The sequence below is a fragment of the Dermacentor albipictus genome, chromosome 3 (genome assembly GCF_038994185.2).
Source record: "Dermacentor albipictus isolate Rhodes 1998 colony chromosome 3, USDA_Dalb.pri_finalv2, whole genome shotgun sequence".
NCBI lineage: Eukaryota > Metazoa > Arthropoda > Arachnida > Ixodida > Ixodidae > Dermacentor > Dermacentor albipictus.
This window is the reverse complement of record NC_091823.1, coordinates 17,331,096-17,346,321: the sequence shown is the minus strand read 5'-3', so window position 1 is coordinate 17,346,321 and position 15,226 is coordinate 17,331,096. Positions and strand designations below refer to the sequence as shown.

The window sequence follows — 15,226 nt, the reverse complement described above, 5'->3', positions numbered from 1 at the left end:
GTGACGCAGCTGTTCGCCCCCCTGCAAGATGAGCGCCCCGAGATGTTCAGCAAGGTGGTGGTGGTGCCAGGCGACCTGGGCGAGCCGGACATGGGCATCTCCAACGCAGACCGGGAGCGCATCATCCAAGACGTGTCCGTCGTCATACACGGCGCCGCCTCGGTGCGCTTTGACGAGCCACTCAGGTCAGTGCTTCGTCTGTCGCGCTCATTCCCAAGAGCACGTCGTCTCAGTTTCGTGGATCTAGCAAGCTGAGAATGTAAATTAATTTTACAAAAATAATAATAATAGAGTAGATCCCACTGTTGATATCGTCGGCGTTATTTTTGTGTGTGTGTGTGTATGTGTGTGTGTGTGTGTGTGTGTGTGTGTGTGTGTGTGTGTGTGTGTGTGTGTGTGTGTGTGTGTGTGTGTGTGCGCACACACACACACACACACACACACACACACACACACACACACACCATGTGCCATGTGCGTAATGTAGCAGCGGCAGGCGAGCAAGGGCGTCTGTATTTCTTAATGCTGTCTCCGTGTGTACGCGAGTATACTTCGTTCCACACATGGCAGTCAACGCTGTTGAAGGTACGCAAGAAGTTCGGTCAAGAAACGTTATTGCTCCGCACGTTCCGTCTATGCTTCGCTGCGCGCGAGCAGGCCTGTGAGGTTCCTCGCGATGGGTTGCAAATAGAAAAAACCCCGAAAATAACAACAGAAATAAAAATGATCTAAAACAATGCATTAGCAGCACTATACCACAGTGTTCTTGTATCTAAGGAATAAAACTTGTTTCGTTCAATACTGAGCCACAGGCACGTACTCGGTATCTTCTTTCGGGAGGAGGGGCAAGCCAAGGTAACTTTTCTATGAAAATAAGGGGGTGGGGGGGGGAGGTACTTTTACTAGTATAAACGTGAATAATGCATACCGTTCGCTATAAAAACGCGTAAACCCACAAAAGAGAAATGAAATAGGTGTATCTCACAGATACGCCTGTGAGATAGACCTCTCCTTTACTTAACAATGAACATCATATGGACTCGCGCAAGAAGAACACTGACAAGAACAAATAAGCACGCGAAAGTCTAAAATAAAGATTTCTATTAGCGTTTTCTTAATTAGGTCTGGAAGACTTATAGAGAAATATATATTTGAGGAACAGTCACAGTTCTTTTGAATCCCTCGTTTACTGCTCTACCAAGTGCCAAAACCGACTCGTATCGTTAATTGGGAAGTTGCGTAACGATGCAGTCGTATTGCAGTCGGTGACAGTCGTATTTCTTATGGGTCTAATGGTTATTGCTGAGTTTGATGACGGACGCTGTTTTGCATGATCTTATTTTCCACCTTTCTAGCCCATATCATGGGTATGTTGTTCCGAGGATCTGCCAGCGTCGTGGCGAGCCGTCACTCGAGAAAGTAATGAGGTAAAAGGAAAAGTTAAACACAGGTGGCGTTTTCTCCGGCTGCAACTCGTTCGAAGAGCATATACAGACCAGCTTAACTATGAACTGAATCCCTTTCCTGGTCCCTGGATGAGTGTAAACAAAGAAAGTTGAACTAACGAAGGAACAGCGATGCGCGTGACCATTGCAATAGATGGTGACAGAAAGTGAGAGATGCATAAAGGAGACATGCCTCGACCTAATAGATGGTGACAATTGAACGCATCTCGAGTTAATCGCGCGGGCACCGAGTCGATGAGAAAACTGGCCTTCACACTCAGTAGATGCCGGTAACTGCCGCCATCCAAAAGGAGTGAAAGAGGCAGCAAAATGTTGATCGCCGAATCGCTGTCAAGTCTCGAGATTGATTTGGCGGTGCTTTAGGAATGTGTGTGAGGAGTGGTGGCGTGGGCAGGGGGTGAGGTATGCCACTTAATTTCGAAGGGGACCCTCCCTTGGGCACGTGCCTGCTGATACAATATAAACTGTTGCGCACAATTCCGGTAAAAAGCAAAACAAAACAAAAACATCGATTTATATATAAGTGCGAACGAAGCCACTGCAAGAATTCTCTCTAGCTTCCACAGCGTTGACTGCTATATATGGAATGGAATATAGTTAATTCAGGAAACATTTCGTGACGCGCGAGCTTATCAGCCGCCGCTGTCGATATTGGCAAGGGCGCTTATTGCTGGCTCCGAGCCAGAGATGGCACGCGCTATGGCGAGTGTCATCAGTCGATGCCTCGTTTTCGCGTGTGCGGTTTGGCGCGTGCCGTCGTTCTCGGCGCAGTCCGCGCGCAAGCGAGCGTACGCGCCAACCACACGGCGCGTATGTTCGTGACCAGCGTGCGCCTGTCGTCCTCCTGTAAGGTGCCCGACTTTTTTTCCTCAGGAAGAATCGATTCCCCCACGCCTCTCTACCGATTGTCTTTCACTTTTGTTTTTATTATGCGCATTGTGCTCTGGTAGAAAAAATTACCGACGATTACGTTACTTCCTAATGCGAAATTTGAGCGCAGCAAATAAGCTGTTTCACCTTTTCGATAGATTGAGGCAAAGAAATCGAGCAACACATGTATGCGCTATCACAGAATTTTTTTTTATTTTTCACACGTATTCCTTTAACAAAGAATCCACTAACAGTTCTTGACAGTCATGAAGGAAGCTTTGTGGTCGGAGAAATATACTGATATATGTTCGACTTGGTACACCAATGCTTGATTCTCAAAGACGAGATCTATACAAGTGCCTCGCGAGGTTGTCACAGCCGTGGGACGCGTTACGAGCGAGAGGAACGGGATGTTCTCCCGCATAAGTGTTAGGAAATTGCTGTTTGTCTTTATGTCAACATTAAAGTCCCCCACTACTAACATCGGTGTGGATCGATGGACGGTTAATGCGAGCTGCAGGAGGTGCACGACGTCTTTCGTGAGTGCGGTAGGGGCGAAGTAGGCAGCTGCTACCAGCAAGCCGTTGGGCAACTTTGCGGCGCACAGTTCGCCAACTTCAAAGTTCGAGCCGGCGCTTTGACAACCGGAAACTCGCAGGAAGAGGTGGGAAGGGGGCGGCGTGTACACCCAGCGGCAAACGATGGGGGCAGAAGCGCGTGCAGCAAGCGGACAACACGATAAAGGGAGGAGGGAAGAGATAGCAGCGACTGACTGATGCCGCTGACGCCGATAGTGAGTCAACCCCAGCTGCGGAGTTGGTTTCAGGGACAACGCCGCCGATGCCGACACAAACAATATGATACCCTCGCTTCCGCAGCGCTAAGAACCAGGGGGGGGGGACCCTTTCCTCCTCTTTCTGCATGGCGGCGACGGCGTTCTATGCAGTCACGTTATCTTCACTCTCTAGCGGCGTCAGCGGCATCCAGCGGTATCAGTCGGTCGCTGCTAGCGCTGGGGGGATGAAAGGGGGGCGGAGCTGGTTACGAGGCCGACGACGACGACGACGACGACGACGCGAAACCCAGGAACGGACGCCAAAGAGCTGCGCTCTAAAAGAAAGTGCTTGCCTCACCGGCACGCTGACCGGCTGGACCGGTCTTCCCCCGCCTCGCGCTCGCCCCGTCAAGGTCTCGTTCACTGGAGCACGGGAGGACTCCGCACCAAGCTAGGTGCATGCGCGAATGGCGACGCTCACTGTACATACAAGCACCACAAGCGCTCGCATTCTTTCTCGTCGCTACGAGAGCGCGATACACCGTGCGAGGAATGAATCCTGGACGTGGCGTTGCATAGCATGCGCGCAGTCGCGACTTTAAACGTGCCCGTTTTACAGTTGAAATTCGAACAACCTATTCCGTGCCCGTGCAGGGCTTTTGTTTTGTGTTTGTCGACCTTCAGCCGCCGAGGTGTCTCGACCATGCGTGGTTATCGTTGACCTCTAGCCGATGATCCGGCCAGAGCAGGCTGGCCGCCGCCTCCGCCGTCTCAAACCGCATTCGATCCGTATGCTTTCGCGGATCTTTGTGATGCATACGCCACAGCACTACGTCCAGCGAGTTGCCGAGTTTAACCTCGTCGTTCTTGAGATCCTCTATGCCACCTCTCTGATCGATATCGACGCAGCCTTGGGCTGCCTTGCAGGGTACTGCCGCAACGTCGGCTGTAGTTACCATCAAAGATTGTCCTTAGTATACTACCTATTACTACATGTGCTGGGTACCTGTATTCGTAACGATTACACAGCCGTATCGTTCTACCTGCGCTACAACAAATTAGATTATTACATAGCGGCATGCCACGACGTTGAAGACCCATACATGAACCTACTGGCCGGCGTTGTCATTGCTGAAGCGACATTCACTGATGCCCATGTCGCAGGGCCAATAACAATGTTCATTTGCTTTTTCGCTTCCTGTGCATATTACAGCGAAGCTGTATACCTTTACAGTCCAAGAAAATTTTCGTCTCGTTGTAAGCAAAAAACTCCCCATACGTGGGCCTATCCGGGAGATAGTGCAATGCCGGGCCGACCCGCGGTGTAGGTGAAGCAGGCGTTAAGCACTCCCCATACGTGGGGCGATCCCGAAAATAGTGAAATGCCAGGCCGACCCGCAAGGGAGGTGAAGCAGGCGTTAAGCACTCCCCTTACTTCGGCCGATCCCGAAGATAGTGAAATTCCGGGCGGACACGCGGCGTAGGTGGAGTTCACCATTAAGGAGGGGCCCACATACACAGCTTCGCTGGTCATCCTTCTTCACAGACTGGAAGGGCACTGAGATTTTTCCGTTTTTTGTTTGTTTTTATTAGCTATTATCCAAGAAATTCATAGGAGGGCAGTAGGCAAGGTGGCGTAATACCACTGCCAAGCTCTCATCAAACAATTTAAAGCAGAATATCAGTTTGTAACGGGTTATCCGCCACGCAAAACACAGCATTGCGTCAGGATGGCGAAGCATACTAGCGAATTCAGCTGTGGAGTACATATATGTACATCTGCAGCCCGCCGTGAAAGTTTTCGGAGCAGGCAAGTCGCGTAAAGAAAGCTTATATTTTCTGATGGCGTAAATGTAGTCGAGATACGGAGAGTCCTTTCTGTCGACTTGCAGATACTTGAGTTAGAGCTCCGCCATGCACAAATGACCGAAGCGCTTGAACCTCGCGATTGCGTCTTTGTGTTTGACAGCATCAAAACATACTCCCGCTCCCTTTCGTTTACTGTAGCCAAGTGTACAACCATTACGTTAACCACCGGACGTGTTTGTTGTTTGCTAAAGTCCTCGTGCACATTGCTTTGCAGGGTTGCCGTCAACGCCAACGTGAGGGCGACCAAGCGCGTCATCGACCTTTGCTACGAGTTGCAGAACCTGAAGGTACGGAAACCGAGTGTCACGTGGTTATCGTTTGAACTGACTCGAAGGCTGCAAAGCTTACGACATGATTCTGCTTCTTCGACGCTTTCATAGCTGCTATCCCACGTTCGTAAGCTATAATGCTCGTAGACCTTTGTGTGCCCGTTGATCATGTTGACTGGTTGAAAAATGGGAGAAGATTGCAAAAGTGTAACTTCTATGTGTGATTCTGCACACTGTCGAATTTCGCTATGTTTGGGTTATTAAGAGAGGGCATGGATATCAATCGAATACAGTGAGGTTATGCGAGATGGCGGCCTGTGGCAGTAAGCTTCTGCATATTTATTAAAATGCAACAGTTAACCTGCAGTTGTGCAACCAATGTCTATCTTAGGTACATTAACATAACAGCGGTCTCAGTACGTTTCTTGCTTCATCAATGAACGCTTAAGGATGCTGAATGTTTCAACGAAACATGTATGTGTCTGCCTAGTCCTTCCGATCGTCTACCTCCACTTTGTTCCCAAGATAAATGACATATCAGCTTGTACAGGTTTTGGTTTTTTTACAGCGTATCAAACGGGCATTATTTGAGAGCATTTTAATGCAATTAGCATTCTTTTGATATTTCGAGCACTTCTCGCTCTGCCAGTATCTGTCTAACCTGTTTCGCGAGGCTGACTGATAAAAGTGAGAACGCGGACACTTTTAAACAAAGGTTTTACGCCTGAAATAGATCACTATGTAGCAGACGCGCCTTACCGTCACACATTATAATTCCAGCTTTAAGCGGCATGCAGCAGGACCAACACCGTCGCACACTCACTTGTGCACAATCAGCATGGGCCTGCAGTGCACACTTATAGTTACCCTACACTAAATAGTAAGCTTCGTGGACTTGTAATCCTGGAAGAATCTAGGCTTTGCTTAACAATAACGTTCACATGCATAGAACCGCCGTAACAAACAGAAAATTCTGTATTTGTTTTTGTTTTTTCCATCTTATGTTAAATTTTGCAAATGACTTAGAGTGTGGTAGCGTACTGCTCAATTGCTGTGAGGAATCATTTCAGCTAACATCATCCTTTAATTTATAGAACAATTAACGCTTTGAGAAGATCAGTCTTCGCTGCCACGACTTCCAACGTAATAAAATAAAATAAATGAATATTTTGCATTTGCCGAGTTTCTGGTGGCCGCCTTGCAATATTTCCCTCAACGTGCTCAAGCTTTCACGTGAGGCCCACTTCTGAAATGCGTCGGTATTTCATGTCCGCCCTTCAGGTCTACGTCCACGTGTCGACGACCTACTGCAACTGCCATCAAAAGGAGCTCAGAGAAATAGTCACACCTGCACAAATCAGCCCGTCGAACCTGCTCAACATCGCAGAGTAAGTGACCGGAAGCTTTCTTCTGGAGCTTTGCGAGCATTGCCAGGTTACCGGAGATGCAGACCTGACCAGCCTATAGACCAGCCGCGTCGGCAGCGACATCTCCTGTCGCTCGAGATTCGCTGAGGGACACGCAGCCACTGCAGTGGCCAACCGTGTCCTATTTAGCTGCTACTGTACAGCGTCTGCAGTGGCATAATTGCTAACATGCTGGATGCGTCCGACAGAATTCCAGAACTCTTGAAGCCGAAGAGCCGACAGAGTTCAGCGTGTACGCTAAGACTTGAGTCTCCTGTCTCAACACTTTCAGTTACATGATCTTGGCACACCGTTTTCGCAATACCACGTTAATTGCCTCTACTGCCAAGCGACAGAGCTTCGCGTACGCGTGGTATATCGTGACACGCATGCTCAGTTAATACCATACAGGCCTGCGGGTGACAGAGGTATGCTTGTACAGGTCCTAAAGAAAGTGTGCATCAATTCACACGCGAGAATGACTATACAGAGAAGCCTTGCACGAGATGAGCGGAAAGAACCGTTCAGGGGCACCCCGCGTTTTCGAGGTCTCGGAGTGCGACCTTCGCACCGGTGCGCCTTTCGCGTCCTCCATACCGTGTGCCTGCACGAGTGAGGTCGACAAAGTGCCGTGTCCCCAATTTTTCTCTCGGTCTGATTAAACGATTTCACCACGAATTCGCTGCGCCCCCTCATGAAACCCTGGGCGGCCGATTTGCGGGTCCGATATTTCAGACGCGCTAGCACCCGTCAAGTGTGCGCGTTCCACGCTGCGGGGCTGAACGCGGCGTGAAAGGGCACACAATGGGTTTTGAAGCACTTTCTGAGCTCTGTGCGCTGCTTTCTTCGAATCACAGCAAGTGATTCGCATTCCAGGGCCCAACAGGCGCTTTGCAGCGGAGCACGAGGTCGTGGGTTCGATTTACGATCGCAAAGGTCGCACTTCATTGCAGACGAAATTCAGGAACGCTCGTGTACCTTGCGTCAGTCATTTTGCTTGCGCTAAATACTGTAAGACGCAACGGGGACGAAATGAACACTGGATATGAAGCGGACACGAGGTGGCACAGGGGAGCGTCGCCGTTGCGTCACACAGTATTTAGCGCAAGAAAAATGAATACACACCAACTAGCCCAATTCATAGCTCACCGGACAATAGGCACGCGTTCAAAAATACGTGGTGGTCAAAATTAATGCGGGGCTCTCCACTGCGCCTTCTTTGGTGGGTTCTTAGTTGCTTTGAGAAGTTAGCTTGCGTTAATCGATCAATCGAGCGTTCACAAAAGATTCGATCGTATTCTACGGATGACTTGCTCGCTGTAACACGCGTCAGAATTAAGAAATCCGGGTATATGAATAATTGAAATATATATATATATATATATATATATATATATATATATATATATATATATATATATATATATATATATATATATATATATATATATATATAATTTTTAGCAATACTAGCAACGGGAATGGAACGAAAAGCTGAACTGCGGGATCCGGATCGTGGTTATCGCTCTTTCTACATGGTATTCATTGAAGAGTGGTACTATCACCATGGCGCACTATCCCCATTTTACGATAACGAAAAAAAAAATTCACCGGTGATTACGATGCTCCCTAATGCGAAATTTGAGCGCAGTTCTAAACATGTTTTCATTTCGCTATATATCGACTGGCGCGGACAATCTGTCTCGTGCGGCACGCGTTGCAAGCGGAGCGAAGTGTGGCGAAGTGTGGCGCGACTGCTTCGCTAATCGGGAGATCGCGAGAGGCAGCGCGTGGGTGACGCGTGGCCGCGATCCACTGCAGCCGCCGCAGACAGACCTCCGCTCATGCAGCGCTTCGTTTTCATACAGACGACGCGCGCTACTCTGGCATCATCTCGGAGCCGACGTCGCAGCAAAGCCCGTCATGCGCGCCACTACGCTTTTCTTCTCACACTTTCGCCATACCCTCCTCCTCCACTTTCCTCTTGGCGCTCTCTTCGCTATCGCTGTCTTGCATCTCCCCCTACTTTCATTCCCTACCCCCTGTGCAGCGCGGTTGAGGTGTCCTCTGCTGAGAGACAGTTACTGCGCTGCACTTTACCCCAACCTTTCCTTCCCATCAAGAATCTCCTTCTCTCTCCCGCTGCACTCCGCGTTCGCTTTCATCCTTCGCTGTGCTCGATCGCTCGGTTACGAGGGGCAACGCCGACGCTCACCGCAGGATCTGGCGCCTAAGAGCTGCGCTCTAAAGATACATTTGATATCTATATGCCAGTGATTTCCGTTAGCGAGAGTCGCAGGGTCGCAAGCAAGAGCCACATGTGCGATGAGTGTCTTCGGCTTCCCGCAGGTGGATGGACGATTCGATGCTAGAAGCTCTGGAGCCGAAGCTGTTCGAGGGTCGCCCCAACTCGTACACATTCACCAAGGCTGTGGCCGAGATGCTGGTCCAAGAGCATGCTACCTCGCTGCCGGCTGTCATCGTCAGACCCTCCATCATCACAGGCACCGCCAAAGAACCATTCGCGGTGAGCGCGTTCATCCGTGGGACTTTTTGGCTTAGGTTCGCCATAGTGGTCCAACGTTTCACTCATATCGTAATAATGTGTGCCGTCAATATTTGAATCTTTTTTCAAACGGGTTAAATCAAGGCAATTTTTCGCTTGTTATTGCAGAATGTTTTGTACTATACTCAAATCTGGATATTCTCTCATTATCCCCACGTGCTCTCTTTCTTTCAGGGGTGGGTAGACAACTACAATGGTCCCACCGGGCTTTTGATCGCTGTAAGTGCACTTACACACGATGGCTGCATTCCTGATCAACACTTTAACAATGGCATCGTGAAGTTAATGTCGCCTCGTGTTGTGTGCAGCTGGCCAAAGGTGTACTAACATCTGTCTACGGAGACATCAACAAGGTCACCGACTTTATTCCAGTGGACATGGTTGCCAACTGCGTTATCGCAGCAGCCTGGCAAAGAGGCTCTGGACGGTAAGAATGCTCGTCTAGCAATCGGCATGTGACGCTAATTATATCGTTTGTTTGTTTGTTTGCTTCGCGTAACCTCCGAAAGTTGAAATCGCCATTATGAAGTTTTAGTCATGGCGTCCTCAAGCGGTTTTGCGTACCCAAGCGGTTATGCGTACACCTCGCCGATAGCGTCCCCTAAATTTGGGTTCCCTTTCTATAAAACCCCCTATTGTCTTTTCGCAGTTGCATTGCCTCACTCAACGTATTCGACTAACCAAATATGCGTTATAACGAAGGCGTTCCAATGCAAGAACTATACTATAGTGTTGTGGACGATCACAGCATAATCTAATGTTGTCAACTGCACTGCTGTTCCCGGATGCGTCTACGCTAGTATATATACGCTGTGCCATAACTGAATCATTACCTAGAGCGAGATAAAAAGGGAGGGAAATACAGCATGGTTAGCCAGTGTAGCTCTCGCTATGAGCAAAGGGTTTCGATAATTGCGACGTGTGCCATTCTTGTGTTTCAGGAGCCAGAAGATGACCGTGTACAACATGAGCTCCAGCGCCGACAACCCGCTGACATGGCAGTACTTCTTGGACTGTGTGCAGAAGATTCCCTACAAGATCCCGTCCAAACTGACCCTCCGCTACCCACAGCCGCGCCACACCAACAGCAAATTGTTGCACAGGATCCGCATGTTCTTCCAGCACTACCTCGTCGCCCAGGCAGGAGACGTGGCCTTGTGGGCCATCGGAAAGAAGCCCATGTAAGTCAGTTTTCTTGCTTGCACAGTTGGGACTCCCTTTTGTTGGCGCGAGATGGCGCAGCAGTCTTTAGCGCAAGGGGACAAGTAGCGCTGCGTTAATTACCGCGTTAATTGCGAGCAGTAATACGTTTGCCTGTTACTGCCCGCGATAGATACTTCTTATAATTGTAAAGTTAGCTTTCCTGAGGGGCAGCTTGCCCAATTAATGGTGGCGTATTCATTCTGTAAACATAGTGTATGCACACTTTGGTTGTATTGTGACATGGAAACTGTAGACGTGGCTCTCGTGGTGAAACCGTGCGCAAAAGAGAAGCCCCTGCATGTGCAGCTAGCACTTCGTCTTCAATTGAAGGACGACCGGTGCCGTCATTAGTCGGGCAACTGTGCTGTGCAGATGAGTGCACTTGCGAATCAAGAAAAGGGTCTATTCATCATGAGTACATTAGAACGCTCTATCTTTAGCAAAACGCGGCTGAGTGATGACTGCGATCGCTTGCTCGGAATTGTCTTTTTTATGTTTTAATTGTTCCTAGACATCTTTCTTGTCATTCTTTCAACTATGACTTTAAATTACCGCTTGCGGCAGCGATTGTAATGTGAAAATGGGAAAAAACAACTTCACTTTCTAAATTCGTGTCAGATCTCAAGAGTGTGCTTTCCATGGAAAGGCCGTTTTGATCACTACTAAGCTATTCGGTAATCTTTAGAAGTAGCGACAAATGGAGGCACATGTAAACCACTTGGGATAAAATAGGAGTGAGGCAATGAACATAGCCAAAGGACGAGTGATATTACAAGGTATTTATTGGTTATTTACGTCACTGACAAAATCACTAAAGAAAGAAGCTAAGGATCCAATAGCAGGCTGTAAACTTGCCAAATTTAGCGACTTTCTCGTTATGTTATCAACACTGCAGATACACAGCCACAGGACAGGCGGTTAAGATCTTGTCCGATGACGAAGTTTCTGTTACGAAGTTTCTGTCTATTGTTGCGCTTAATGTGCCCATGACTGAAACTGTTTACCGTAGGCAAACATGAATCATTTTGAGGCACCGCGGCAAATACAGTGTGAAATACCCAAGCACAAGGGGTCGATCGCGCGGAGATGGCAATCAGCGGCACACTTCCTAACTGTTGGGTATTGCGTAATCCTGATGTGGCTCCTCCGTTTTCCGCAGGCTGTCGAGGCTATACGTGAAGGTCGAGAACCACCTCGACATGCTGGAGTTTTTCAGCACCAACGAGTGGTACTTCTACAATGAAAACGTCAGGGCCCTCTACAGTGAACTCAACGCCACAGACAAGGACGTAAGTGCAACATTGTGTTGTTCTTGCTTTTGTCGATAGCCGACTCATTATAGCACCTAAAGAAATGAAAGTTGCTGCCACAGCGCTGTTACGTTGTTCAGCAATATTGATTCCTTTATTTTTTTTATCTCTCTCTTTCTCTTTTTAAATTGGTATTACGGGCTTATTAGGTATAGGGTTGACGCCAGCATCTTTCTGTTAAGAGAACAGAGCTGCGCATGATTGTCTGTTTTCGTTGTGGGTGCAGGAGGACACTGGGGTCACTTGGCACACCATTGTCGTAGAAGTGGGGTTACGCGGGGTAGGAGGAAATATTAGAAAGTTTTAAGTTACTGTACCAAAGCACTGGGGGACGCCAACCGCTAGGCGTACAAAAGAACACAAAGGGCCTACAGTGTAGCTTGGGCTTTTGCGCACGCTAAGTCGCTTGCGTACGCTATTCCTAAAGCTCCCTGTTGGGTGGTGGCCGCCTCAAGTGTTGTACTATGGCCATTTACTCAAATGTATCAGCTGCACACCTCAGTGGCGCAAAGCAATTGGGCCGTGCATATCAAGCTTTAGCATCAGTGATTCCTTTCGGCAACATTTCCTTCTTCGCGTCTTGTTGCTTCCCGTTGTAAGGTACCTCGTCCACAAACCAGCTTGACGACCGAGTCCAATTTGTGCTTCAATCTCATGACCGTCACAATACGATTTGACGTTGTAGGTGTTCAACTTCGACGTGAAGACGATCGAGTGGAAGCCGTACCTTCTGTCCTACTGCTTCGGCATCCGAGAATATGTGCTCAAGGAGGACCTGTCCACCATCAAGGAGGGAAAGCGACAGCTGGCAAGGTGCCGTTTTTTTCCCCGTCTTCATGCAGATTTACAAGAGTATATTGCGGCTGCACCACATAACCGGCACATTCCCTTACGACTAAGCGCGCCGCAGACGGCGACGTTTTAATTGTTTCAGAATAGCCCTCAGCCATCTACATTGCCATAAAGGGATTAAATGGATTTAGTTGTGGCGCGCGCTTACCTTTAACTCGAATGATTATTTCTCAATTAGTCCACGGATAACTTTGGAAGGTACGGGTTGCCTCAGAGCCAATAAGAAAGTCGAACGCACCTGCCCGCACCATGTCGCCTGCCTGTTGACTGGACACACTGTCTTGTTAAAACATGTGCAAACGCATGGATGGTCCTTATTTTGCTTCGCCATTTCACTCGTTTCCACGAATTAAAATTGCACAATTCCAATAGTTCCCGTGAATGATCTCATCACGTTAGGCTGTGTTACGTTATGGTGATTATGACCCGTGATAACCTGGTGTCGTTAAAACTTCACCGGTTCTAACGGCGCGTTTCCCTGGCGATTAGTCTCACGTAGCCTATAGGTACGCTGGTACCACTTTGCAGTCGCAAAAACGGACACCTTATTGCTCAAACTTTGTGCTCGAGGCAAGATCTGGCACAGCGAGATCCTGCTGCACGATTAGGTTGTTTTGTCATATGGTCAACCTTTACCGACAGGGCCATATTGCCAGATTTGCGCGCTCTAGTTACGCTGAGGCGCACCTACGTATAGATTGGCCGCAAATAATCGGCGACCACATTTGACCAAGATCTCGACAGTAACAGCGCGCAGCCATTTTCACAAAGAAGTCCAATTGTCATCATCACTATACAAATATGTGATTCAGTCAATTCATGAGCAGCATTTCTCGACACCTCCAGTGCTTCGCGTCGTCTTTTCTCAGTCCGATGCTCACATTCGGCTCTCTTGTGACTGTTCCTTTCTGCAGGCTTTACGTTGTGAGCAAGGTGAGCAACCTGCTGATCCTTCTTGGAACCTGGCGGGTGCTCAAGATGATCTCTCTGGATCCCGTTGACATGATCTACACGGCCAGCAGCTACGTCCAAGAGCTCATCGACGCCTTCTGAATCATTGCGACGGCCTTCTCTTGTTTCTTGCCCTCATTTTATGCTTTGTTCCTTGGCGGGAGGAAGCTCCGAAACTTTATTTACACTTTCACAGCTTGACAAAGAATACTTTTCAGAGCTCGGAAAACGATAATCGCGCTGCTTGATTCTGTGACTCTGTCGTGGCCATTCAAGTTACTGGCCTCTGCGATCGCAAAGATTGCACTGCTTCCTTAAATCTGTATCTTGCAGAAGAAAGTTGTTCTGCTTTTCCAGCTGTAACTGTACGCGTGACAGGAGAAAAAAATCGGAATGTGAAAGTTGCTAGGAAAGAATTGGCCGGTTGTACGTCTGGTTAGGCTTCCAGTAAATTGCCGAAAGTTCTTATATGCGTTATCGTGTGCGACATGCGTTATGCGCTTCGCAAACCTCGGTGCTGTGCGTCCCTGACGCGGAGGGATCCAGATTCTGCGTGCCTTCCGTGTTTCGGAAACGCCAGTGGCACGTGCACCGGCTTGACTCCGTGGAGCTGACAGAGGGCCTCAGTGTGGCGCGCAGTCGTATCATAGCGCGCACGTAAAACGGAATACCGGCAGACGTCTTCGGGAACAGCGGCGCTGCTGATGCCTTGTCGTGACCCTGTGATCAACTATATTAGACGCATGAAGCGTTTTAAGTAGCGCCACACTTCTTCGAAAAATAAAGTGGGAAAAGTCACTTCATACGGATTACAGTCGAACGCCTTTATAACGAAGTGCTTGGCCCCTCCGAAATCCTTCGTTATACAGATCACTTTGTTGGAAAAGTGTGGCATCGCACCCCTAACTAGACAACTGGGGGATAAAATTATTCTTCGTTATATAGTTCAATTCGTTGTGTAGGCGTTCTATGTAGAAGCGTTCGACTGTACTTTGTTGCCGACATGCGTCCACCAACAGCAAACTGTATAGAGCCGGCCGTTGCACTGCAGGTTTCACACGCGTTCCTCGAAAAACGATGCCTCACCCTGTTGGCGAACATTGCTGCTGTTTGCGTCTGCGTCTTTTGGTATTCTGATGTCCGAATACGTTAGTACGTCTTGGCTCTGTTTACATCGTCTTATAAATATGGGACCAAAGTCCGAGTTGGATGCCCCGTTGAGAACAGTATTTCAGCCACAGCAAATACCGGGGTGTTTTGAGTACCCCTTCGCCAGTACGATTCTGAGTGCCTTGGAACAGCGAATGCTAATTAGCCCTTGCACTTTTGCGTTTGTCACAGTCAGACGCTGCCTTCTCAAGGAAGCGCGCAGATGTACATATTGCATATTTATGGATTTCACAAAGCAGCGTATGTGTGCAGGCTTCTCCCCTTTTTGGTTGCGACGCTAAGGCAGTGTCCGTCATGAAGCCACGAGTGTACACGCGCGCAAGACTTGGTGTTGTTCGTTGAGTGCACCATCACTGTACATATCATGTAAATACATGCTTTTATGTTCAATAAATAGTACTCACGCACGTGCCTCACGCTCTTGAAAAGCTCACTGCCCTCACCGCGCGCCACTTCGGCGTGCATGCACGCGTGCACCGACAGCACTTCGTTTTTGCTGGTGCCAAGTTGGCTTTCACA

General features: G+C 48.7%; 1 protein-coding gene across 1 annotated transcript in view; it reads left to right on the top strand.

Annotated features, from left to right (window-relative positions):
* LOC135896945 (putative fatty acyl-CoA reductase CG5065) overlaps nt 1-15,118 on the top strand; it is a 37,808-nt gene extending 22,690 nt beyond the window's left edge. The window contains exons 3-12 of the mRNA XM_065425489.2: nt 10-185; nt 5,195-5,267; nt 6,531-6,637; nt 9,005-9,182; nt 9,396-9,440; nt 9,530-9,648; nt 10,163-10,402; nt 11,584-11,713; nt 12,420-12,547; nt 13,501-15,118. Of these exons, the coding sequence (XP_065281561.2) occupies nt 10-185; nt 5,195-5,267; nt 6,531-6,637; nt 9,005-9,182; nt 9,396-9,440; nt 9,530-9,648; nt 10,163-10,402; nt 11,584-11,713; nt 12,420-12,547; nt 13,501-13,639 (1,335 nt within the window). The 3' untranslated portion in view covers nt 13,640-15,118. The remainder of the gene's footprint in view (nt 1-9; nt 186-5,194; nt 5,268-6,530; nt 6,638-9,004; nt 9,183-9,395; nt 9,441-9,529; nt 9,649-10,162; nt 10,403-11,583; nt 11,714-12,419; nt 12,548-13,500) is intronic.
* Nucleotides 15,119-15,226: the final 108 nt, after the last annotated feature.